Consider the following 26,558-nt stretch of genomic DNA (forward strand, 5'->3'; position numbering starts at 1 on the left):
TAGGCTAACATGACTGCTATAATCACAGTTCGCAAGCCTCATGCATTGAATGTGAGACATACACATTTCAACCAGTTCAAATGTCCACACGCCACAGTATTAACAGTTGTGCTCAAAAGTTTAGGAACCCATGCTAAAGTTGACTAGTGCACGTTCATTACTAAGTAAGCAAGAAATGCACGAAAAAGGTCATTTGGAAGAAAGCGTGTCCAAAATGTTTAATATTTACTCCAGGGAGGCAAGAACATGTGGTAATATAGCCAATTTGTGGCTAAAGTATTAATTGTTTTTCAACCACAAGCTTTGGCTCAGGTTGGCTGGCTTACGTTATCTGAAACTTAGGGTTAAGGACTGAAGATGTATTTCTTCATTTATTTCAAATTATACTGTATTAATACTTTCTAGTTACATTAAGTCTACCCTTATTAAACCAGAGTGCTCTGGATTTTATTTCAATAATGTTTAATATCCTGTCCAAACATGGGCCATAATCATTCTATTTGTCTGTTTTAAAGATGTCAGGGAAAAAGTAGCAAAATATTTTTTCGTTTTGTGCTCCAAAGGGTCAGCCCCTAAAAAGGTTTTCAGATCAGAGGAGGAGACAGTGGAAGAGGTGGTGGCAGAGACAGTGGAGAAGACACCAAGGGATACAGTAGGAGCGACAGTGGAAGAGAGCAAGAGTAAGCTTATAGCCTTTTCCCAAAACCAACATGTCCTGTCTTAAAAAATCCACCTGGAACGCTCGCGGCATCCAGTCAAGTACTTCCAGAGCAGAGAAACTGAGATTTCTGTTGGACACTGACTTTGACATTCAGTGTACTCAGGAGCTCAAACTGAGCATTTATGATGATGTCGCTGATGTACGTAATCTGTGGAACAAAAGAAGAATATAATATCTATTGGGGAAAGTGAAGCCGATGGTGTTGGGGCATTTTTTAAAAGAATGATGTTGTAATCCTTAAAAGAGATTTAATTCCAGGTAGATTGCTAATGAGTGACTTATTATAGGGGTGAAAAAATTGGGTCATAAATGTGTACATGGCTCCGGACAGAGTCAACTATTTAAAAGACTTCGAAAGCTTCTGACAATTGGCTACAAAATTATCTTGTGAAGTGATTTTAATACAGTAATTGACAAAAATGACGTGTAGTTCCATTTTTTTTTTTCAATTGCAAACTAAAGGGAAACTGTTAAAGTTCCCATGATATGGTGCTCTTTGGATGCTTTTATAAAGACCTTAGTGGTCCTCATATACTGTATGTAAAGTATCTTTTATATAGACCTTGATGGTCCCTAATAATGTATCTGAAGACTTTTTTATATAGGCCTTAGTGGTCCACTAAAACTGTATCTGAAGTCTCTTCCCCAAATTCAGCCTTGGTGCAGAATTCCCGCCACAAGAGCCAGTCACACAATGAGAGTTCTTTAGTATGTGCCATTTCTGAGTCTGTAGCTTTTGAGGAGAGGGGGGTGGGGGCAAGGTGGAGGCTGGGGGTGTGGCCTTGACCAACTGCCACTTAGCTCATTTGAAAGCCATGATGTCTCTTTCTCATGGGTGGGGAGAAAGGGGAGATAACCTTGCCCCTTGTGGCCTCATAAGGAGCAAGATTCCAGATTGGCCTTCCAATTTCTCAAAGGCAGAGCTAGATACCCATGGCTCGCTTTACACCTATCACCATTTCTAGCCACTGGGGGACCATAGGCAGGCTGAGGGAACGCATATTAATGTTAAAATACCTCAAAGTGAAATTTTCATGCCATGGGACCTTTAAACGAAATATGCAATGAAGCTAAATTAAAAGATGTGTGCTGCGCTCAACCTAATCTCACAGAATTCCATGTAATGAATATGGCCCCTACACTCAAAATCTTTGTCAGTTTCACTGAATTACAAAAGATTCTGTGATGGACCCAAGGAAAGAATATAGTGAAATAAACACGTCCCCTTAAGTTTACGAAGAGGTTGTGGGTGGACTTACAGTTCTGTGGGAAGAATGGTACGGATGGGTTTAGGAGAAGAAGAAAGCAACTTCAGGAAATATTACACATGGGACATGATCCCCGGTCTCCTGAGTGAAAGTCCTTTGTTCGACCCATCCACCATCCCAACCAACCTCTTTATGCAGATTTTTGGGCTTTCATAATACTCGCTACCATAGTTGCTCCTTATGCTACGTCTTCTTTTTGACTTTACATTGGCAATGTTTTCTGTGGTGGCCACACAGACTTTTCACACATTCTGTAATGGGGTGTTATCAGTTTGTGATCATTTCACAGAGCTCTGTGAGACCAGAACGAATTTATAATTTGATCACAAGACAAAGACCTGCATAGATCAAATATGTTTCTAATCATTATAAAATTATTCACTATGGCACAGAAATGAATAACTCCTCTGTTCATCTTATATTTAGAACCGTTTTGTCTTCTGAATCCTTAGAAACTAGAGGCTTCTGGACCACAGCAAACTCAAAGTATATTTATTAAATTTGTAGTTTTTGAGGAAAAACAGAAAAGACAAGTGATCAGAGAATTATATGCAGATGTATAAACAAAGAATAGATACTGACTGTGTACAAATTTAGAATTATTATAAAAGCTTATCTTAGAGACTATCTATGGCCTGTAATGGAGTCGTATGGGTTTCCAGAAACGTTTATTGATTTGATCAGATGTCTGTATTTCCAATCTAGTGTTCCAAACAGTGTTTTAAACACTGTCTGTTGTGGTGTTTTAATGTTTTAATGTTATTATTATTATTATTATTATTATTATTATTATTATTATTATTATTATAACTGTTACTGTTGACTGGGCAAATCGTATTTTATTGCTGTGGTTCTCTGTGCTAAGGTGCATATGACAATAAACTTGAACTTAACTTAATGTCCGCGGCCAGCCACAGGCTCTGATTTAGAGTGACAACCACCATGTGTGCTCCCTGGTTTAGAACTAGCGCTACGCTTTCTTTGAACAGTCACCCACTTTCCCCGCTGCTCGGGGTCCGCCGGGGGACTGGTAACAGAAGCTATAGTATGTTGGTCCGCAGCAGCTACAAAGCGCTGGCTAGCTTCAAAAGCATATGATTTTGATTCCATGGTTTGGAGCTGTACCTCAAACTCACTAAGCTTGGCCTCCAGAGCAGATAAACTACATTTATTACATATGTAATTTATTAATGTAATTACATTTATTTATTGACAAATGTTCTTATTGTTATTATTATTATTATTTTGTTGTCTTTATACTGTCTTTTTTATTTATTTTTATTTTATTTTTGTATTGCTAAAACTGCTGCTGGAACCTTCAATTTCCTTGCGGGAGTCATCCCAAAAGGATCAATAAAGAGAAGTCTAAGTCTAAGTCTATATCTTTATCACTTAAGAGGAATAGCTAAACATCTGACACCCAGAGCAGGTGAGGGAAAGGAATAAGCCATTGCTGGCTGGCAGCGTTTTAACAATTGTATGATCAGCAAGACATTCGCTGTAAGAGAATAAAACAGTAAGTGCTTGAGTATAATTGGTGTTTAAATACAATCAAGCACTAAGCGCCAGATTTAAACAATAAAGTAGAGTTGAGTAATGTTTTGCTGGACCAGAAAAGTAGCATCAATGAGACTGGAGCACTGGAAATGTTGAGACTAAGGAACATTGGAAATGTTTCTCTCTGTTAGATTGAATAGAATTAACCCTCTCATCATAACTTTTGATGGAACCCCCACTTTGCTGCCTGAGAAAAGTGTAGGTCACACCTTTAACTTGCAAAGACAGCCACTGAGATGCTCTCAACATGTTACCATGCCGTAGACGGACCAATGGGAATGGGTTTAAATACACCAGGTGAAAAGGAATCGCCCCCAGGTGCAGGGAGTTTATGTGTGTTTTAGAAATTTTCAGAGCTGTTTGATGTCTCTGAAGAGGGAACAAATCATTCAGACCACTCTCAGCTGCAGTTTTTAGTTTTGTGTCTTATTGTCTTCGTCATATCACTTAAATCCTGCTGTTTCATTTAACCTTTTGGTTAATTCTTCATTGATACTCTAGCCAGTCTTTGTCCTCGTCAATCCAAAGAACACATGTTTTTACCAACACTTGCTAACCATGTAACAAAATGCAAATTGTTTGGTGCAACAACCGGTTATATTATGTCGGGCAGGTGGTCTCTGTTTAATGAAAGTGATACAGGGCACTTTAAACTGTGCAAACAAACACAACGACAACTTCTTGTCATCTTGTATATGTAAATGTGCTAAATTTTTTCAATCTGGTTAACATTTAATTCAATTCAATTCAATTTTATTTATAGTATCAATTCATAACAAGCGTTATCTCAAGACACTATACAGATAGACCACACTCCAGAATTTACAAGGACCCAACAGTTCTAGTAGTCTCCTCCAGAGCAAGCAACAGTGCAACAGTGGCGAGGAAAAACTTCCTTTTAGGCATAAACCTCGGTCAGACCCAGGCTCTCTTAGTACTTGCATTTATTAATGCAATGGCCCTGGGATCATACGTATTTATACATTCAATCGTTGCATAAAGTGACTGCTTCACTGTTGACAGACAGTTGATTTCCTTTTGTCTATATGATGGGATTAACGTGAATGTCTATCTGACGGACCCCCCATGTCGAAAAACACAAAAGTTGTTTAGATTTCCTCCATAATCATGGGGAACGTGAACTCTCTGCCGAACAAAATCAACGAGCTGTCCGCGCTGAACAACCAGCGGATTTACCGTTAGACCAGCTTGTTCATTTGTACCGAGAAATGGCTAAACCACCTTGTACCACATGCTAACCTGGACCTGCTTGGATTCACTGCTGTGAGAGCCGACAAAGACACACAGGCAAGTGGAAAAAACAAAGGTGGGGGACTCATTATGTATGTCAACAATCGCTGGTGTAACCCAGGACATGTCTCCGTAAAGACAGCCTCGTGTTGCCGGGCCCTCGAGCTGCTAACCGTAAGCATGCGGCCATTCTTTCTGCCGAGGGAGTTTAGCCATGTGATTACACTCTGTGTTTACATCCCTCTAAGAGCGGACGCAGCCAATGCCTGTGAGAAGATCCACTCCTTCAAAGCAGTGCTGCAGACACAGCATCTTGACGCCTTCATGGTCTTCTATTGGGACTTTAAGTATGCAACTTTGGACTCTACTTTGGCCATTTTTCACCAGGTTGTAGACTGTCCTACCAGAAACTACAGGACAACTGATCTCCCGTATGCTAAAGTGAGGGATGCATACAGAGTGACTCCCCTCCCCCCACTGGGAAGTCTTATCTCAACCTGGTTTACCTACAGCCACTGTACACCCCCCTGGTCCAAAAACAGCCGGTGACAACTCGCACCAGCAGTAGGTGGTCCCCTGAGATGGAGAGTGCCCTGAGAGATCTGCTACAACACCACAGTCTGGGATGTGCTTCTCAACCTGCAGAAGCTGAGGGAGAACAACATGAGGGAGGTCTGGGAAGGTGTGAGGACCATCACAGGCCACAACACAAAGAACAGAAATACAGGGGGGACAATGGAGAGGGCCAAGGAGCTGAATGACTTTTTCAACAGGTTTAACCAGCCCTTGCCCTTGTCCCCCTCACCCCCACCCTCACCCTCACCGCAGCAAATCTCCTTTCCTCCACACACCTCCCCCCTGACACAACCACACCCCAGTCTAACACCGCTATACCACCCTCTACACACCATCCCCCCAACACCACAATACCCCCCTCCTCCTCCTCAATACAATCCCGCCCCACATCACCTCAGACCAGGTCAGAGAACATCTGAGGAAGCTCAGGCCCAGTAACGCAGCAGGCCCGGATAAAGTGTGTCTGAGACCGCTGAAGACCTGCGCTGCAGAACTGGGGGAACCACTCCAAAGGATCTTCAACCTTATCCTGCTGCAAGGGAGAGTGCCCACCCTATGGAAGACATCCTGCATAGTTCCAGTTCCCAAGAATAACAGGCCCAGCAAGCTGAATGACTTCCGACCAGTGGCACTCGATGAAGACGTTGGAGCGGCTCCTCCTCAGCCTCCTCAGACACCAGGTACAGCACACCGAGGACCGCCTGCAGTTTGTGTACCAGCCAGATGTTGGTGTGGAGGATGCCATCTTCTACTTGCTACTCCGCGTCCACCCCTATCTGGATAAGGGGAACGGCACAGTGAGGGTCTGGATCTGAGACTACCTCACCAACAGGCCACAGTACGTCAGGCTAAAGGACTTCATGTCTGACACTGTGGTCAAAAGCACTGGAGACCCCAGGGCACAGTGCTGCCCCCTCTTCTCTTCACCCTGTACACCTTGGACTTTTGTAACAACTCGGAGCTGTGTCACAAACAGAAGTACGCAGATGACACTGCCATCGGATGTATCAGTGGTGACAGGGAGGAGTATTGGAGTGTGGTGGGAAACTTTGCTCTCAGGTGTTGCACTAATTGCCTGTAGCTCAACACCTCTAAGACAAAGGAGCTGGTCGTTGACTTTGGGAAGTCCAGACCAAGAACACGACCAGTCCTGCTAGAGGGAGTTGAGGTGGAGGCAGTTAAATCCTACAAATACCTCGGTCTTTGGCTGGACAACAAACTGGACTGGACAACATACACCAGCCACCTGTACAGGAAGACACAGAGCCAGCTGTACTTCCTGAGGAGACTGCGCTCCTTTAACATCTGCAGCAAAGTGCTGTGGATGTTTTACCAGTCTGTGGTCACCAGTGTCCTCTTCTACACTGTGGTGTACTGGGGGGGGGGGGGGCAGTATATTGAAGAAGGACCCTGGAAAAACTGCTGGACATTACTGACAATGCCAGCCCCCCTGCACACAGTCATCGGCAGCCAGAGGAGCCTGTTCAGCGGATTGCTGCAAGTGTCGGACCAACAGACTCAAGGACTCCTTTGCTCCTCATGCCATCAGACTCTACAACTCCTCACTTGGGGGGGAGGAGGAATTGGCCAGAAAGGACAACACATACATACATACATACACACACACACCTGGACTTACATTATTACCCGGTCACTTTATAACTTCAACAATGCACTCAACACTGACACTTTTGATAATAATGTATGGTCTTTTTTGTCTTTAGTTGACAAATGTTCTTCTTGGTCTTATTATTGTTCTCATTACTGTTTTTTTTTTTTATACTGTCTTTTTTATTTATTTTCTTTCCTAATAAAATTGCTGCTGAAATGTTCAATTTCCTCGCGGGAGTCATCCCAAAAGCATCAATAAAGAGAAGTCTAAGTCCAAAAGGTACACCTCTTTCACTGGAACTTGACGCCAGGTGTCCTTGGCCATGGGTCACAAACTTGACGAGTAGGGGGTGAGACTGTGTTGAATCCTTTAACCCTCAGGAACGGAGATAATCATATCCGAGCAAAAATGGCCATCTGATTTATAATTCAATCATTTAATAACCATAAAACACAGACACTTACCGATTGTTGCAGCTAACAACTAACGAGCTATGGTCATGGAGGTGATCCAAGATTTATCCACTTGATGTCCATCATTTATCACATTTTTGCTCATTTCTGCCGCTAGCTCGGTGTATTCTGTAGCTCTCCCATGAATCATGGCGAGTTTGTTTACGGAAATGAAGGCACACTATTTGCCTTATTTGGGCAACAGCGAGAGCAAAGAGTATAGAGTGGGTCCAACTAGTCTAATGATCAAAGATAGTATATAACAGACTAGATAGATAACTAAGAGAGCTGCTTCAGACCACAAATGCTTGTGTAGCATTGATGTGGATGTAATTTCAATAAATATGACATTGTTATGTTGATTATTGACATAAGTAAATGTCATGAGGGCAAAAGTGTCTGGACTTTCTTTGAAAAAATGTTTTTGTATTTTTTTCAACTGTATAGGTTATAATTTCTTCACACTGTGACTCCCAAGACATATGATAAGTGTTTTAGAGGAGATTGGCTCAACTTGTCCCGCTCTGTGTGTGATATTGATACATATCTGTGAGATTCATGTTTCCTTTTATTTATTTATTTATTAATTTGTCTTTAAGGTCCTACAACCAATTTTATCATTCAAGGGACCTCACTGTAGCACAAATATTCTAAAATCCCAGTTTGCCCTAAAACAAATGGTGTTCATATATTGACTGTAGACAACAGGGTTTTTAGCTTTTTTTAGAAAATAAAACAGACGGACAATTAACTGTAAAAATGACCTTAGGTCTCTAAGTGTTAAGGCGTTAAAAAGACACAATCAATTGAGATTGTTAGAAATATTGGTTGGAACAATTATATTGTTTGGAAAATACTTATACTTTGTAGTATTAGTAGTAGTAGTTATTCTTTACTACCTAAACATACAAGTATAAAAATAAATACATCACTGATGAAACAAGCAAGATGACAGGCTTTTAGTAGGCTTTCTGCTGTTACAGACAATCACAAGCTTTTAGTGCAGATGCTAGTTTTAGTGTCACGATAAATATTTTACTGGTATGACTATTTTCTGGCCTCTACAGCGCAGACAGGGTTGCTGATTGGGCTCTGGGTGTGCCGTGTGACCAAGTAGGAGGGAGTGGAAAGCCATATTAACTCCTCCAACAACTACTTCGAAAGCAATACAGAAGCTGATTTGCATTAGGCTGAGTAAAACACATACAGTACTGCTCTCTGGCCATCACAAAGCTCTATCATGAGCAGTGTAGTCCAGAACCCCTACATCGGCCGAACGCCAACCACTCGGGTGAGTAGATAATAGTGTTTAGGATGAATTGACTCATGATGGGATTAAAGGATTGATGTTGCATAGATAGGATGTCCATGTGTGAAAAACTATGTGCAACCATGAAAAGGTAGAAAATCCTTGTTGTCAAAGAAGATTTGGTTCTCTAAAATATCTTGTTCTACTATTTCTTGAGTCACAGCTGTTGTTTTGTTCAGTCTCAGGGAATGTAGCTAGATGATGTGTTTCATCTTCGTCATCAGCATGTAAAAAGAGTGTCTTAAATTATGAAGTAGTTGGGGATTTTCTGGTATATGTGCTTCTGCAGGTTAGGAAAGAAGAAAGATATTAAAGACATTGTATGGTGTTGTATGTATGGTATCGTATTGTCTTTTTTAGAACAAGCCGGGCTATCAAGCTATGCATGCTGCAGGAATGTCACATGAATGCATAAACTGGTACATAATTATAAAGACAAAAGAAAAAAACTAAATGGAAATTGAATCTCACATAAATGTTTTTAAATCACATAGAAACCACTAATGAACAAGACATTTTCCTCTAAAAAATTTTCTCCTAAGAATTTACAATCTTTACAAACAGTGCAAGTTTTTTTATGGCACAGCATCAGGAGTAGTTCAGGAAACAAGGTAGATTAATTTACATTCCAGATATTACATTGAATATCCCAGAACATTTACATTTTCCCGAAATGTGTGCATTTCATTACATTTCCAAAAAGGTGTGTATGGTTGTCATATTTGTCTACTCTTTATCTTAGATGTGATCAAGTTAAATGTTTACATCCAAACTCCCTCCATAACCCTGAATTTGAGATTAGCTGCACTGTGACTAACTAACCCTAACTCCCTTTTAGAAGAAACCTGGGAGAGACCCAGGCTGATTCTCATTTTTCTATTTTACCCCCAGCCCTTACCCCTTCCCCTAGGTTTTGTGCATGCACGCGAGACCAATGGCTGTCCCAATACTCATTTTGATCGAGGGGTAGGGATATATGGCCCTAGAAAACCATAGACAGGGAATTCAAAAACCTAGGGAGGACGCAACCTAACTTTTAAACAAGGGGTAGCAATATAACTTGGGCAACAGGCTACAATGGCTGGCAGATCAACCAGAGAGACACGTAAATGTAAGTATTTTTGACAGTCTGGTTTTGTGCTCAATACAGTCCTGTTCATATGTACTTAGGCAACCATGTTCTGAGTTGAAACTTTATAAAATTGCCGCTTCCTTTTTATATTAATTTAACGTTAATTGCTAACCGCTAACATTAACGTTACAATGCTGAATTGCACAACAGCCTTGCATTTCCCTGCCTTGAATGGACTTCATGAATGTCTACAATTTTAACCATTAGAAGATAAAACAATGTTAATATTTTGAAAACAATGTAGTTTTGGTCTAGTTACAAATCAGTTGACCCTGCATCTAGGCAAAAAGGGATTACATCAATACTAACTTCCCCACACCAGATTTAATCAGCATTTGGCTGGCTCACACCATTTCAAGTTTCTAAAGAATGATTAAGGCTGAATCCCATTCCTTCCCCTTACCCCTTCCCCTTACCCCTTCCCCTAGCTTTAGCGCGTTCACGCGGGACCTAGTTATGTCCCAATACCTATTACGGCCTAGGGGAAGGGGATAGACCAAGGGCTGTATGGCCCTTGGAACCTAGTGTGGACGTGACCTCACTTGAAAACACACAGGCATCAATGGCTGCCCATCGACCAGAGAGACACATAAATGTAAGTACTTTCAGCTTTAAATAATTGATTAAAAGGTTACGACAGTCTTGTTTTGTGGTCTATGCAGTCCTGTGAATATATACTTGCAACCATGTTCCTAACTGAAACTTTTTAAAAATCGCTAGCTTGCAATGCTAACGCTAATCGCTAACGTTGATTTGCGCAACAGTCCCACATATTTCTGCCTTGAATGGACTGTATACATCGCATAGATTGTATAGCTATATATATATATATATATATATATATATATATATATAACGGTCTATGATACATCGCTACGTGCTTAACATATACCGCCCTGTATCACACAGGAGGACACAGGAGGACACAGCAGCTGATCCACTTTGGGGCTGAAAACGAATAGACGTTTCCTATTTCATATGTTCATGTTGTACCCATTCATTATTGCATTGGTAGCCTACTGTATTATTGTAATAATTTGTAATGAATTCCTGTTCATTGTTCATGCACTTGTTTATTGTTGTTGGTTTTGATATGGGATACTGATGAAATGTGAGGGGGGGGGGGGACTGGTCAAAAGGCTTCAAACTGGTCTGGAATATCAGAACAGCTGTAGTTAATTTGTTTATTTGTGGTCTTTTTTTTTTTTTTTTTTACACATATGAAGCCTTTTTATGTGTGTGACATGTTAGTTATGGTTCTTATAGTTGATAATGGTTCTGTAACATAATTTTATGTAACGTTTTTGCGTTATGTTCAATTTATCACCAATAAAGACAGATTTTTGTGAAGATCAATGACATTCAAAACGGTGATAACTTAAACAGATATACAACACACCATGTATACAGGGTGTATACAGAACGTATGTATATGTACACATGATGCATGTGTATACACATTTGTATTGCAAACAGACCTAAGTACTACACAGATAAGAACATCTGCCTCTGCACTACCAAAGTAAACCTAAAATAACTATTAAATATATAACACACACTGTTCAAACCCACACAATCAACAGACAGAGACGGCATCTTGGAAGTTTGTGATCAATACTGTATGGTGATGTCACCAAGTGGTGTCCCATTTCATAGGGGTATGTTTTCCCCCCTGCCCTTGGCATCAAGGGCCAAGGGGTAGGGGTAAATGCCAAGGGGTAGGGGTAAGACGGGGAAATGGGATTCAGCCTAAGTCATGACTGCCAATTTGCACACTAGAGGAGACTCATTGTTCCCACTGGAAAGGTATCTTGCCTTTTTGGAACCTCCCCTGCAGGACCAGACTTGACCAAGAACAAAGGATATGCATATACCAATAAACTTGAATAGAATTGGCACTACCATGATGAAAGACCGTTACCTGTGACCAGGACTTAACCTGTAATTTCAGAGATGGGACATGATCTTGAGAAAACATCTGACCAATAGGGAAAGGTTTAATTTGAGGAACCACCCTCAACTTCTTTGGGATAAATTTAGGACGTGGAGATGATTTTAGGACTGGTCTCATGTGACTCCATCAGGGAGAAGCATGGATTAAGTCCGCTCTCAGCTGCAGTGTTATTATGTTTTGTGTTTTATTGTCTTTGTCTTATCTTCATCACCCTGTTTCATTAAACCTTTTTCTTAATTCCCCATTGGAACCCCAGGCTATCTTCGTCCTAATCAAATCTAAGTGTGAATCATGTGTTCATGTTGTAGCCATTCATTATTGTTTTGGTACTGTATTATTGTAATCATTTGTAATTAATTCCTGTTCATGCACTTGTACATTTTTGTCTGTTATGATACTGGACACTGATGGCAGAAATGTGAGGGGGTGGGGGGGGGTTACTGGCCAAAGAGGCATCAGACTGGTCTGGAATATCAGAACAGCTACAGGTTTGTTCGTGTGTGGTCTTATTTTATTTTTGTATACATTTGAGTGCCTTTTTATGTGTGCGACATGTAAATTATGGTTCTAATAGTTGACAATGGTTCTGTAATATAATATATTTAATGTTATTATTTTGCCTGTTATGTTTAATTTATATAGAAAGACAATAAAGACAGATTTTTAACAAAGTTTTTCTGAACATCAATGACAATCAGAACGGTGATAACTGAAATAGATATACAACACACCATGCATTGTGTAAACACATGTGTATTGCAAACAGACCTAAGTACTACACAGCTAAGAACATCTGCCTCTGCCCCACTAAAGTGAACATAAAATAACTAAAACGTATAAATGCATACGACACTGCTGTCAGAACCCACGCAATTGACACACTGCAGACGGAATGTTGGAAGTTTGCAAAAACAAGAACAAGATGACAAAAAAAAACAGAAGGATCTGACAAGAGACAAATGGAACACAGAGGTTAAATACACGAGGTAACGAGCAAACAAGGAACAGGTGATACAACAGGTGAAACACATACGGGCAGGGATGACAATCACAAAGGCGGGAAAACAAAAGGCCGGTAGAAAAACCAGACAGAGGAACAGGCTATCAAAATATCACAGGAAACAGACCAGACACAAGACAGCAAGTAATACTAGAAGACAAGGGAGGACACATGGATGAAGCAAAAACCATTACAAAAATCACTTCCAAAAAATATGTTTGCTTTTCACAAAAACATTCCTTTTCTCCATTCTCAAGTTCCGAGCTGAACTTTGTCCCAGTACATCCCTGTTGTCAAAAGATCTCGTCTATGAATTCCACCCTTAACCAATTTGCTACTTCTGTGAATTAACCTCATGCATGCCAAAATTCCACGGCTGTCTACCTATGCATGACAGCAGTTCCTATAAATCTTGCTCTTTCTTACCCAGCATTGTGTGCATAGTAATTATTTCCTCCACAAAGACAAAACAGCAAAGCTTCACATACTTCACTCACCCATACATTATTCAGTGTTTATACTTCAATAATGCAGACAGCAGAGACGGAGCAGAGACAATAAAACAGCTGTGGCAATGGGAACGGTTGAGAGGAGTGTTAAGATTAACCCAATGATTGACTGACCCATTCAGAGCAGCAGAGGAACAGTTCGGATTTAAAGTCCCAGATCTATCACTCAACGGTTTGGTTGTGACTCCAGATTTTGTTTTGTCATCAACTTCTAGATGCCCAAGCCAGGGGGCAGTGGAGGGGTGCCACCTGGGACTCGAGACAGCAGTGGGTTATGTCGAAGCAGCAGCATCAGCAGTGGAAATGGCGTGTCTGGAGGCAAGATACTGTCTCTGTCATCCATGAGTGAGAGTGTGCACAGTGGCCTGAGCTGTTTCTTGTCAGAGCAAGCACTGGAGCAGGAAGAAAAACAGCAGCGCAGTAGCCAGTTAGCTGAGTTTCAGCGCCTGAAAGAAGTTCGCGCATCTGCTCAGCAAAAAAATCTGGAGGATTTCCTTCGGATGAACCATGTTTCACTCAAGGACAGCATGTCCTTTTCCACTGGCATGATTTACAGGTAAGATGAGGCCAGAATAGCCTCCAGAATGAGTCTCTTGTGCATGTTGGTCCAAGGAGAGAAGTCTGCACTGCACACTCCTACATCAAAATACCAAAGGGGAGCACAAGCTTGTGGCAAAACTAAGCATTGCAATTGCTCTGTTAAAATACAGGGACGGAAAGAGACAAAGAAACTCTATAGAATGGAGAGGAGCAGGATGGCATTGTGACTGGCGCAGAGAAATGCATGCCTGACGAACCAATCAATCATGCCTGCTCCTGTATGTAACTTGGCATCCATTTGGCTAGAAGGAGTTGAAAGTGTGTATTGTCATTTATAGCAGAGATTATTTACCTTTGCAGCAGAGATGTTGTCATTCACAGCAGAGAGCATTGCACACACTCAGGGTGAATCGAAGGGTTTATGTTATACCAGGCTGTATCGCCGAGCATATTCAGTTACGGGATGTCAGAAATGTACGGCAACATTTCAAAACATTTAATTTAAAGCTTGCTTGACAGGTACAGACTGCCATGAAGGTTGTGAATAGGAATAGAAAAGGAAGCAAAGAGAAAACTGTCTGATATATCTCGTATTCTCCATGCCATGTATGAGCTCTTTTCCTCTGGTAGAAGATATAGTGTACCCCAATGTAAATTCAACCTTTTTTAAACTAGGCCCAATTTGGACTTACCTCAAATAAAAACTTTTCACTGGTTGATAGCTTCATGAAATGATGCAAATGGTTGTGTATGGATTGTTCTTATCACTGTTTGGGAAAGATATGCAATATATGTATTATTCTCACGGGAGTCCCGCGGTGCAGTAGTCCCACGGTACGGTAGTCAGTCTTAATTACAGAAAGTGTAACGTGATAGAGACGGACAGAGCATTGAAATCAATCAAAGGATCTGGTAGTCTTTCACTCAGTATCTCAAACAACAGGGAGTATTTTCGTCTGCCTAGGATGGGATGGGAGCGACAACTGATTCCCGTGTCACCCTCTAGTGTGCATGTCGCTTTATTTATATGCTGTTTTTATAGTAAGTACTATGTCAGCTGTATGATAAGACAATTTGTCAAGTGTTATGTGTGAAGCATTTGAGTTCAAGGAAAATATCCCTAATGGGTCATTAAAGTCGACCTACACCTATAAAGTGGTCCCCATTAAATGTGCAATTTAAAAGGTTGCCATATGACGAAACCAAACACATCATTGGAAAGGTCTCAGTTTGAAGGTGATACATTGACCTCTGAAGCTTTGACCAAGGACAAGTTTGAAGACTGTAATGTAATGTCTATCAACAGGAGGTGCTACACACATAGGACCAGCTTCAATTCAATTCAATTCAATTCAATTTTATTTATAGTATCAATTCATCAAGACACTCAATCTCAAGACACTATACAGATAGACCACAGTTACAGAAAGCTCTTGACCTCAACTGTCATGTAGATGGCACCCTCCTACTGGCAACATGAAGTGCAATTGTTACACTTAGATGTCCTCTAACTAGCTGGTTGACCTAATTCATCTCAAAGGTTTTCACAAAAGCGTCAAGAACTTGAAAATGCTTAATTTTGAAGATTTGTTGATTGTTGAAGATTTGTTTAGTTGTACTTTATGGGAGTGGCTTTGACAGCATGGCAAACTTAGATGTGATGTTACATCATGGAAGAGGAAGTTCTTTTAACTCCAATGTATAGTGTCCCATCTGCTCAAAAGATTTCATTCAAGATGACAGTCCAGGCCTGAAGACATCTACATAAGTCTCAGGCTTGAGTATGGGAAATGGGCTCAATAGTTCCCCCTACAACATTTAAAAGGCAGACATATCCCCTGATGTGTGTTTCATCCAGATGAAATTTATAAGGTATATATGCATCATGTCCAGACCTACCAAAAAGCCTCTTGGAGCCACACCCTAAATCCAACAGGATATCAGCTTTATTAAAATTAATGTGCAAACTAATGATGATTTTGACCATCTGCACACTACTTTAACTTACTCAATGTTTCAAAGGCAAAACAAAACAAAGAAAAGTGAGGTATTCAATCATTTTAAAATCGTTAAAGCCTGATATAATTATTTACCAAAATAGGCTACAATTTAAATGGATCGGGCAGGTAAATAATTCATGATTTAATCACAAAGCCAGAGGAACAGCAATTCTGCTTAAAAATTCCTTTTGAACATTCTGAAACTATACCTGATCGCAATGGTGGATATATTGTTGCATCCGTACATCTATGGACCAAATTACGACGACTCAATTTTCCATACATTTCTTATCTGCTCTAATTGACCTTTAAATCCTTTAAATTGGAGTAAGGGATTTCCATTGAGTCCTACATGCCCAGCTCAACAGGTTGAATCCAAGACCAAACAGTACTTTGTCATCATCTGCAGCAGCCATTAACTCCTTCCTCCACTGTTGTGGCCTATTAAATCCGTGGTGGGAAAAAAAACCTTCTGTTAAACAATTTTCATTTTTTTCCCGTACACCATAGCTATTCCAAGATTGACTATTTTATTGTAGATAATGTGTAGATGGTATTTATATAAAACCAAGAAGCAATCCAAGCGACTTAAATATTTGAATCACAGCATCTCAGATAGACGTTGCTCTCTCACCCACACCAGATCTCTTCAAAGAAAAACTCTAGCTTCAATCTGAATTTAATACACTTTCAAAAAAGCAGAAAGAAATATTTTTTTATAATGAGCATGCGGCTAAAGCAGGTAGACTCCATGCACTTCAGCTCAAACAGCATTCAACTGAACAGATGATCCCAAAGATCAATACAGGTACTGACACAACATCACACAACCCTTATAATCATCAACGACCATTTTAAACAGAATTATTCTGTTTTATATCAATCGGAGGCGGACACTAATGTGTCTGAAATCCTTAATTTCTTAATCTGGATTTCAAGGTACACCCTGAGGGGGGAGAAAATTGACACTGAAACTGTTTAAAAGGTGTAAAAAGACAACAGAAATGTATTAGATGACAATAGTCAAAACTAATCGTTGCCATCCTCCTCTCTTGGACATCCCTCTGGGTGTTCATCACATCCATTCACAGCTCCAAGAGCAAAGTTGTGCAAGAAGCAGGCCACCATGATAATCATTACCATAATGTCCTTCCTGGTGTTCTGCAGGTACATCAAAGGCCATTTGCACTTCATCCTGCCAGATGCCTGCTAAACGATGACCCTCCATTGACTGATGTTGTAATTTTGCTGGTGGTCAGCATTGGTGAGGGCCCCGTTGTCATGCTTAGGTGTTACAATTAAGGGGAAGGCCCGACGGCCAGAGAATGGGTTGTGTTACGCCTCAATTCTAGAGACCCGATCTGCAATATAAACACTAACCAGAATAAAGAAGGAAAACTCATGTGGAGAATAAAAGGGTTTGCAGTTAAGAAAAGGAGTTTCTTTGACATTTTGATTAGTACACACACCTTCATATATATTTCATATATAGAAAAGCACAACCCACCTTCCCTCGGAAAAGTTGGAATCCCAGCAGGTGAAGTGAAGTGTCTGGGATGTGCTCACTAAGCAAGGTTTTAGTGAAGTACAGGGCAGCAAATCTGGAATAGTCCATAGAAAAGCAGCAGCTTGTCCATTGTGTTGGCCAGATGTCTGTCAGATGAATTACCGGGTGTGTAGTTTTGAATCCCTCCTGTCACAGTTTAACAAGCGCTTAGGCTTGTTTCCCCTGTCAGTGTCTCATAGAAATCCTTTGGCCGATAAATGTTAAATGTTTAATGAAGTTTCAGTGGTGAGGGCACTTTGGGCAAATGTTACTGCTATCCGTTTTTCAGCATTTGTCTTACAGGTAAATCATTATCTCCCTCTTACTGCACTTTATCAATATATTCTATTTTCTGTATAAATAATGTGATATATACTCTATGATCTGCTGTTATCATTGTACTGTGTTTTTTTGTCAGACATCTCGGAAAATCTGGGCTGCGGGTGTCCTGTCTTGGATTAGGTGAGTGTGGCATGCACATACACACCCATCTAGAATGACAATAAAAGTATGAATATCTACAGAACCATAAATAGACCCAAAGGAACTGAATGAGCACGAAACAAATTTGAGGGATTTTAGTCTGCAAGTCAACATTTTTGAGCTGTCGTGTGTGCACCTATTTTATTTAGCTTTCTCTATTTTCTCAAGCCCATTTTGTCAATTCTCAATTTTATTCCAGAAATGAGCACGACTTAAAGATCCGAATTGTCAGAATTGACTTTATTGTCATTGTTAGTACATACAACAAAATCAAAAGTGCTACTCTCTGGTGCAAACATAAAAACACGCACATTAAAGTAAGAACATAGAGCAGAGAATGTGAAGATGGTAAAATAATTAAAACCAGAGTATTTTAGAGTATTGTAAAATGGTGAAATAGTTTTGTAAAATAGTAAATTAATTTACTTATTGCACATTATTACGTAAAGTTTCGGTCAGAACCAAGGTGCTTCTGGAGAACTGTCTGCCACCTCAGGAGAGGGAAGAGGGGAACCATCCAAGCTGTGTGCAGTAAGGATGGGACGCTGTTGACCTCAAATGAGGAGGTAATAGAGCGGTGGAAGGAGCACTCAGAGGAACTCCTAAATCCAGCCAATACACCTTCTATGGTAGAGGCAGAGCTGGAGGATGATGGGGGATTGTTGTCAATTTCCAATGACCAGAGTGAGGGCTGCGTCCGGGATCTTGGCAGTAAGTCGGACTCTGATGACATCATAGGCCCGTGACCTTCAGCCCTTACTGGTCGGTTCCCAGCAGAGTGTGAAGCGGCTGGGATAAGTATCAGCACCTTTAAATTTGAGGCCATGGTTCTCAGCAGGAAACCGGACTGCTTTCTTTACGTAGGGAATGAGTCCTTACCCCAAGTGAAGGAGTTTAAATACCCTGGACTCTTGTTCACGAGTGAGGGGGCGATGGAGCAGGATTGGTCGGAGAATCGGCGCAGGAGGGGGGTATTACATTCAATTTATTGCACCGTTACGAGAGAGCTGAGCCGGAGGGAAAAGCTCTCGATCTACCGATCAGTGTTCATTCTTACCCTGGGTCATGACTGAAAGAACGAGATCCAGGGTACAAGCGGCAAAAATGGGTTTCCTCAGGAGGGGGGCTGGCATCTCTCTTAGAGATGGATGGATAGGATGAGAAGCACAGTTATTTGTGAGGAGCTCGGAATAGAGCCACAGCTCCTTCACGTCGAAAGGAGCCAGTTGAGGTGGTTCGGGCATCTGGTAAGGATGCCTCCTGGGCGCCTCCCTAGGGAGGTGTTTCAGGCACGTCCAGCTGGGAGGAGGCCTCGGGGAAGACACAGGACTGGCCCAGAAAGACCTTGGGATACCCCAGTTGGAGCAGGTTGATGTGGCTCGGGAAAGGGAAGGTTGGTGTTCCCTGCTTTAGCTGCTGCCCCTACGACCCAATACCGGATAAGTGGATGAAGATGGATGCATGGACTACGTAAAGTGCAGGTCAGCGGCAGCATAAGTAGAAGAAAGTGCTTATTTCTTTTCCTATATAATGTGAAAATTATTTGAAACTGGAGGTGTGTGTTTTGACTGAGCTAAAACGTCTTCCAGATGGGTGTGAGTCTTTTGTTCAGTTAGTATTTCACGCTAAAATACAGCAAAGTGGGACGTTCCAGACATTGGTCTGAGAAACAGCGGACTTTGATTAAAACGTTAATTGGAGAGGGGAAAACATATAAAGAAATGGGGAAAGTTATAGGCTGCTCTGTCAAAATTATTTCAAATGCCTTGAAATTGCATCCAAATGAACGACGTGGTAAAAAAACGGTCAACTACCATTCAAATCGAACAAAGAATAGCCAAAATAGCACTGGCTCAACCAACGATCAGCTCCTTAAGGGACACTCAAGAGAGAACTGTATGCGGGGGAGACACTCACATGTAGCGGAGTGACAGGATTATCTGCGTGCATGTAACATGATTATGTCTGAAATTAAAACAATATCTCACCTATGCACCTGAAAACAGGAGAGGTGAAGACAGCAGAATGTAGCTGCTGCTGCACATCATCTTGTGACTCTAGGTGTGCATGAGATTGATAAACAATGGGACATCCACTCTTCTCCCCCGCCTGCACATCCAGCAGTAGTTGAGTGTGGATAGGACTGAGTGGGACATGGACGGGTCAGACATGTCACGCAAATGGCAGCAAAGGAATGGGCACAGGGAAGCCCAGGAGGCTGCTGCCATGCCTTTAAATAAGGCCACAGACGCCTCGTAGAATGCCCTTGGATGCCGTGGGGGGGCTGTGCTCCCTCCCTGTTACAAGCTTGGGTGTTAGCCTTGCACAGCCAGTGAGACAGACGCTGTTTTGAAAGGGCTTCTCCTTGGGAATGTTCCTTATAAAAAGGCACAAGCAGCTGCTATTTTCCTGATATGCGCAAAATGTGTAAAATGTATAGTAATAAAGCATGCACCGGACACAAACGGAAAACACCCTTTACTGAAAAGAACTAGTTAGAACCTTTGGAGTGAAAGAGTGATCTGGCTGTAAGGTGGCTGCGCTCCCGTCCCCTCAAATGAAGAGGCAATACGGAGAGACTGACAGCGCGCATAAGTCGCTTAGTCTCTTCGCCAACATTAGAGCAAGGAGAAGCGTCATGTTTAGTAACAGCATTCTGAGAGAAGCTTGTGGAAGTCTTGGAAGTCTTCTAAACTCGAGGTTCATAGGCTTCATCTTAGAGAACTAAGGGCTACCTTACATGAGATGCTAAGAAATGCGAGAATCCGCTTCTTTTCTCAGCTTATATCCTTGAATAAAAAAAATCCTAAAATCTTGTTTGACACTATAAATGCAATAGTTTCTCCTTCTGCCCCTCAAGCAACTGTGTCCACTAAATCAGAATGTAATGAATTCCTTCACTTCTTTGTAAGTAAGATCAGAGATGCTAGGACAAACATCTCACCATCACTTACTCAGAACTCTGCATGTAACTTGTCTTCTGCTCATTCTTGGTCATATTTTAATCCTGTGACATTACAGGACATCACTTCTCTGCTACATACATTGAAATCGATGTCTGAATCAGTTTTAAAATGTTTTTCATCCTACCTTTCTGGTAGAAGTTTTAGTGTTTATGTAAATCAGATCATGTCTGAAACTGCAGGGTTGTCATGTGGGGTAGCTCAGTGTTCTGTCTTAGGACCCATCATGTTCCTTTTGTATATACTCCCTCTAGGACAGATAATTAGTCATTTCAGTGACATATCGTACCATCTGTATGCGGATGATATTCAACTTTACTGCTTGTTCAAGGAAACTGAGTTCCAGAAATTGTCTTCCTTAACTAACTGCTTGACCAGTATTTAACAGTGGTTATGTGACAACTTCTTACTTCTGAACTCAGAAAAAACAGGAACACTGATTATTGCCCCTGAGAGTAAAATCCTTCTGATTAAACAACACATTGCTGACTTAGGCTTGTCGGTCCAGCCGAGGCTCAGGAGCTTAGGTGTTGTTTTTGATTTAGCGATGTCCTTAGAGTACCATTCAATGCAATTAGTCAGAAACTGGTTCTTCCAACTAAGGAATATATCCAAATTAAGAGCACTGGGGTTAAATGGTGAGTTGGAGATGATCATTCATGCTTTTATTTCCTCTCGCTTACTGTAACAGTCTTTTTACCTGTTTGAGCAAGAAGGAGCTTTACCATCTCCAGGCTGTTCAGAACTCTGCTGCAAGGCTTTGACCTCACATTAACAAAAGAGCACACATCACACCTGTTTTGGCAGCACTTCACTGGTTACCACGCCAGTATAGAATTCAATTTAAAATCCTGGTTCTTACTTTTAGAGCCCTGCATGGTCAAGTTCCTTACTACATCTCTGAGTTGATACAGCTTCATACTCCGATCCGTAGTCTGAGTTCATCAGGTCAGAGACTGTTAGTTGTTCCCCTCATTATAAATCCAGAGGTCGCTCATTCCAAGCAGTGGCACCTAGGCTGTGGAATGCATTGCCTACATTTCTACGTTGTGTGAATTCTGTTGATTCTTTTAAAAAGCAACTGAAGATGCTGCTGTTCAAGCAGGCTTTTGTTTAGACGTGTTTTTTTTAATGTTTTCCATTTATTTTTAAAGTGTCTTATGCATTGTATTGTACTTTGTTGGTATTGTATTACATTTTACTGTGAAGCACTTTGTGATTTTTATCTGTGAAAGGTGCTATACAAATAAACCTTACTTACTTGTGCCAGAGGCTTAAAAGGGGGCTTTACCAGTGCCCGGAGAACCAGGGCAAGGTCCCTTGGGGGGTGTGGGAGCGAACAGAAATTCTTTGATGCCTGACTCCCTTCAAAAAACGCTTCACCATCCGCGTTCTGCAGTGGGCTGGTGTGTAGCTGTGTGGGCAACGACTGTCAGATTGTCCACGAGTTGTTCAGTGGAAACAAGGGCTGTTTGGTTGAGGGAAAACTGCTTTTTGGATGGATGGGAGTGGCCCTTAAAAGGGACGATGTGTTTCCAGCTCTCAACCGAAGAGGGACAGATGATCCCCGCATCTCGTCCTTGCCACTTTCACCGCTGCTTGTTGGGTGTCTCGCAAGACAGGTTAGACCAGGTGGGGGCTGCCCTCATGGTCCTCCGACCTTGTGAAGCCTGCTGGTCATGTGGAGCCCGCTGTCGCTGCGGAGGGGGACCGGGAGGGGGGCTGAGGCCAAAGCCTGGGAAGATGCAGCCGTAGCAGGGGCTATGAGGCGCTTTCTTTTGTTGCGATTGGCAATGGCGCTGCTGTGGAGGAGCTGTTTTCCAAGAACTGAGCCTCCAAAGCCCCTCTGCGTCCTTGGCAGCTTGGTGAAGGTGAGATGTGGCGGTCTGTAGGAGGGGCCCAAATAGTGTGAAGCTATGGGGCCGTACAGAAGCTTGCATCTGACATCAGCTGCTTGCTGTGACAGGTAGAGCCAGATGTTTTGCTGGGCCACAGTCTGCCAAGCCATGACTCTGGACAGCAACACCGTGGACGCCGTAGCCGGGGTGAGGATGTCATATCTTTGCCAATCTACGTGGTTCATCATGTAGGCACGGTGGAAGACGGCTGCCTCTCCAGTAACTCTGTGTTTTCAGCTCTTTTACTTACTCAAGTGCAGTTGTGCTTTCATACTCTCCTCTCTTATCTTCTATTTTTGTCGAGTTTTTTGTGTGGAGACTTCCTTTTTCTCTGTCCCAACTGCATGCTGTTTTACTGGGAAACTTTCTAAATGGAATTGGTCAACTGGTCACTCATGGCTATTGACAAGATTTTCTCACTCAGGCACGCTTCACCGTGTGAACCAACCTGGTTTCAATTTCACACAGTAACGGATGCTGGTAACTTCATTTTCCTTGTGGGAGTCATCCCAAAGGGATTAATAAAGATAAGTCTAAGTCTAACTCCGGTGGAAGAGCACCTGGAGTCATGGCCATAGCTGAGATGGCAGAGGCTAGCAAAACTATGTTGTTCTGTGCCGCAAGACCCTGGACCGCACACTGGTGAGACTGGTCGGTGACTTGGGTATACACCGGATCCTGGGCTTCTGGTGGCCAAAGCAGAATGGACACCAGGCTCCGCTCCGAGGGGATGACCGGAGGAAAACCCGCGTTTGTGTCGCCTTGAACCCTAGGGATGGGGGCGTAGCAACACATGGGAGCCTTCAGTTTCCCGGGCTGGGAGAAAGCCTCCTCCATAAATGGCTAAAGCTCCGCACAGTGCGGCCGGTGAGCAGGGTGGCTCCTTGGTGTAAACATCCCTGCTCAAAAGGCCAAGGACGGGGGCAGGAAGCTCCACCAGAAACGCTATGCCTCTCAGCTCTGCCGCCTTCCTGATTATCTTCTTCAGATCCACGAAGAGAGCCCTAGTGGTGGAGGTTTGGAACCACCTGAGGAAGAGGGGAAGACCGTTCAAGCGATTTCCCTGGCTGTTCTGTGTTGACGGATTCCCGTCTGTCTGCCCATCTGCAATCCCCTTCCCTGCTAGCCTGGCAAATCAGAAAAGGTCTTTAGGTGACAGGCAGGCACTGAACTGAAAGGAGGCATTGCAGCTGAGAGCTTGGATGGCGTGAACGGCACCGAGGCAGGTCTCGCAGCCCGGCAGGAGGGGCAGATGCGAGCATCATTGGAAGTTGTTGAGATTGTCTTCAAACTGCTTGCTTGAAAAAGTGGGAGACGAGCAACGGGTCAGCTCTGTTTACTTACTGTATCTGCGGATACAGTAGTGCTGGACGAAAGGGTGGGAAAGAAAACCTTCAGGACTGCGACCGCACAAAGGGATAAACCTAGTAGCCTTAGAGGGTAAAGCTGTCCCTCGCTTCCTGCTCCAGTGGCTGCTTGTGGTGAGAAGTGGACCAAGAAGGCAGGTGCCACTCCCCTTGCCCTGCTGCAAAAACGTGTTGTGGCTTCTCTCAGCCAAGCGGCTGCCACGGCGGTTCCTCGGATACAGACCCCATCCTCGCTTCTCTTCAGTCTCTGGCAGGCTTGTTGTGGTCCATGGATGCGCGGCTGCAGGCCAGTGAAGGCACTCCCGCTGTTTACATGACAGCCTCTGTGTTGCTGCCAGTGCTCGGCTTTCCTTAGGCTGCCCCGGCCGAGGCCTCCTTTTCCCTGGCCACTGCTGTTTCAGCGCCACCATAAGGTATGCCCTGTGTTCCCAGTTCTGCAGACATATCTGCCTGATTACGTGCTAAAATCTTCCAAGTCCGGGATGTTAATTTGGTGAGTCTCATTCTGCCTTCTCCAGAATGTGACAAAAATCTGGTGTCTGGGGATGGGTTCTCCACGGTGTTCAAGTCAACGGACCCCAGGCTGTGCAAGGAGCTGTCCATAGGGCAGTTTTTGGTGGCTTTTGGGTTATTTTAGGATGTAATTTGTTCCCTGTACTCGGAAAGGCGAAAAGAACTAGAATCCTATTTAGCATTGATCGGCGATCTGAACCTCAAGCACGGACAAAATTATTTTCTTTCAATATCATAAGGTGTTTTTCCAGCAAAGCAGCGCTTTCTCTCGCTCTGTCTAACGTTTGGGTGGACTGGTCCATTCTAGATATCAATCTCCTTGTCATGTTCATGGTAGGCGCGCAAGTGGTTTCTTGTTCTGCCTGCATGGCTTCGGGTCACATGGCCTTGCTTTGACCCACTGTGCCGTTTGGCCGGAACCCCAGCACTTCTTTTCTGCCCCCTCGTCGTGAATCTCCGTCCGGCGCTTTTGCTTGCAGGCGTCAGGTTTCTAAATCTTTCAAACCTCCTATTTGCTAACTAATGTAGTGACTCACTACTCCTACTTGACCTCACACTATTAAACACATCAGCCACAAAGCTTTCCAGTTTCCAAAGCCAACAAATGCTTTTTGGTCTTTTAAGACGAGAGAGGATTGCCCAGCCCTTTAACATCCAAGTAAAGAAACCTATAGAGCTTAAGTTAAACAACATACCAGTAACTATATATTTAAATAGCAAAACCATATTTTGAGCACATACAAAGTGGTGATGACTAAACACAACTAACCCCCAAATACTCCTACCTGGGTTAGAAGTACATGCACAGATGGACAATCTGCGTGCAGAATGCTGCCACCTTCTACAATAGCATCAGTTACCTTATTGAAGTGAGATAAGATAAATGAGCCCCATATTTTCACAAAAGTATTATGTTTCCCTTTAACAACATATTTAAGTTTCTCTAGGGCAAGGCATTGCAGTAGCCCTTTGACCAGAAAGATTTCGATGACTGCAAATTTATGTTTAGCTACAAGAAGACAAAATATTACCAGATTCTTCCTGCTATTGTTTAGTGTACAGCTTGCTGGGAGACATCCATTGTTTGGGACATAGCGGAAGTTGTTAATTAGGGTGTATTAGGGTGGATGTGGTGCAGTAACTCTGGGGTAATGCATGTTCTCATCACCCATTTATACTGGAGGAGTTTGAATCTTGTATTTATTGTTTGTACTTGGTACTGGAAACATATATCTGGCCTTGCTTCTACAGTGATTTCTTCCGTAAGATCTGAACACCATGCTAATCTTTTATCCTCTGAGGACTCTCTTGATGCAGCTATGATAATCTGAGAATTTGGAGATTTGTCCAGCTGCTCCGTAATGGTTCAAAGCTGTATTTTCTAAAGAATTTAGACAGGGGATATACAGGAGGTCAGTGATAGGCTCAGAGGCTGCTTTGAAACTACAGACTGGGAAGCACTCTGCAGCCCCCATGGAACGGACATTGACAGAATGACCCAATGCATCACAGGTTATATAAACTTCTGTGTGGAGAACACTGTGCCCTCCAAGTTACTCCAGTTTTTTCCCAAGAACAAACCCTGGGTGACCTCTTAGATAAAGGCCCTGTTGAATGAGAAGAAGAGGGTCTTTGCATCAGGGGACAGAGAGGAGCTGTGCAGAGTCCAGAAGGAACTCCGGCTCAGGATCAGGAGGGGGAAGGTCATCTACGGGAGGAAATTAGAAAAGAGACTGGAGCAGAACAACGCTAGGGACATCTGGAGAGGGCTGCAGAACATCTCTGGCCACCAAGCCAGTGGAGACAAGGACTGGGCAGATGAGCTGAATCTGTTTTAACATATTTGACTCTGCCTCCTCGCACCCTTCTTCACACCCCCCAGCCCCCTCTTTCACACCTCCCCTGGC

At 42.6% G+C, this 26,558-nt stretch overlaps 1 protein-coding gene across 1 annotated transcript in view; it reads left to right on the forward strand.

Moving 5' to 3' along the window:
- Nucleotides 1–8,539: 8,539 nt before the first annotated feature.
- LOC117948090 (voltage-gated potassium channel subunit beta-2-like) overlaps nucleotides 8,540–26,558 on the forward strand; it is an 86,526-nt gene continuing 68,507 nt past the window's right edge. The window contains exons 1-3 of the mRNA XM_034877562.1: nucleotides 8,540–8,728; nucleotides 13,557–13,897; nucleotides 17,846–17,889. Of these exons, the coding sequence (XP_034733453.1) occupies nucleotides 8,678–8,728; nucleotides 13,557–13,897; nucleotides 17,846–17,889 (436 nt within the window). The 5' untranslated portion in view covers nucleotides 8,540–8,677. The remainder of the gene's footprint in view (nucleotides 8,729–13,556; nucleotides 13,898–17,845; nucleotides 17,890–26,558) is intronic.

Source organism: Etheostoma cragini, chromosome 7 (genome assembly GCF_013103735.1).
Source record: "Etheostoma cragini isolate CJK2018 chromosome 7, CSU_Ecrag_1.0, whole genome shotgun sequence".
Classification (NCBI taxonomy): domain Eukaryota; kingdom Metazoa; phylum Chordata; class Actinopteri; order Perciformes; family Percidae; genus Etheostoma; species Etheostoma cragini.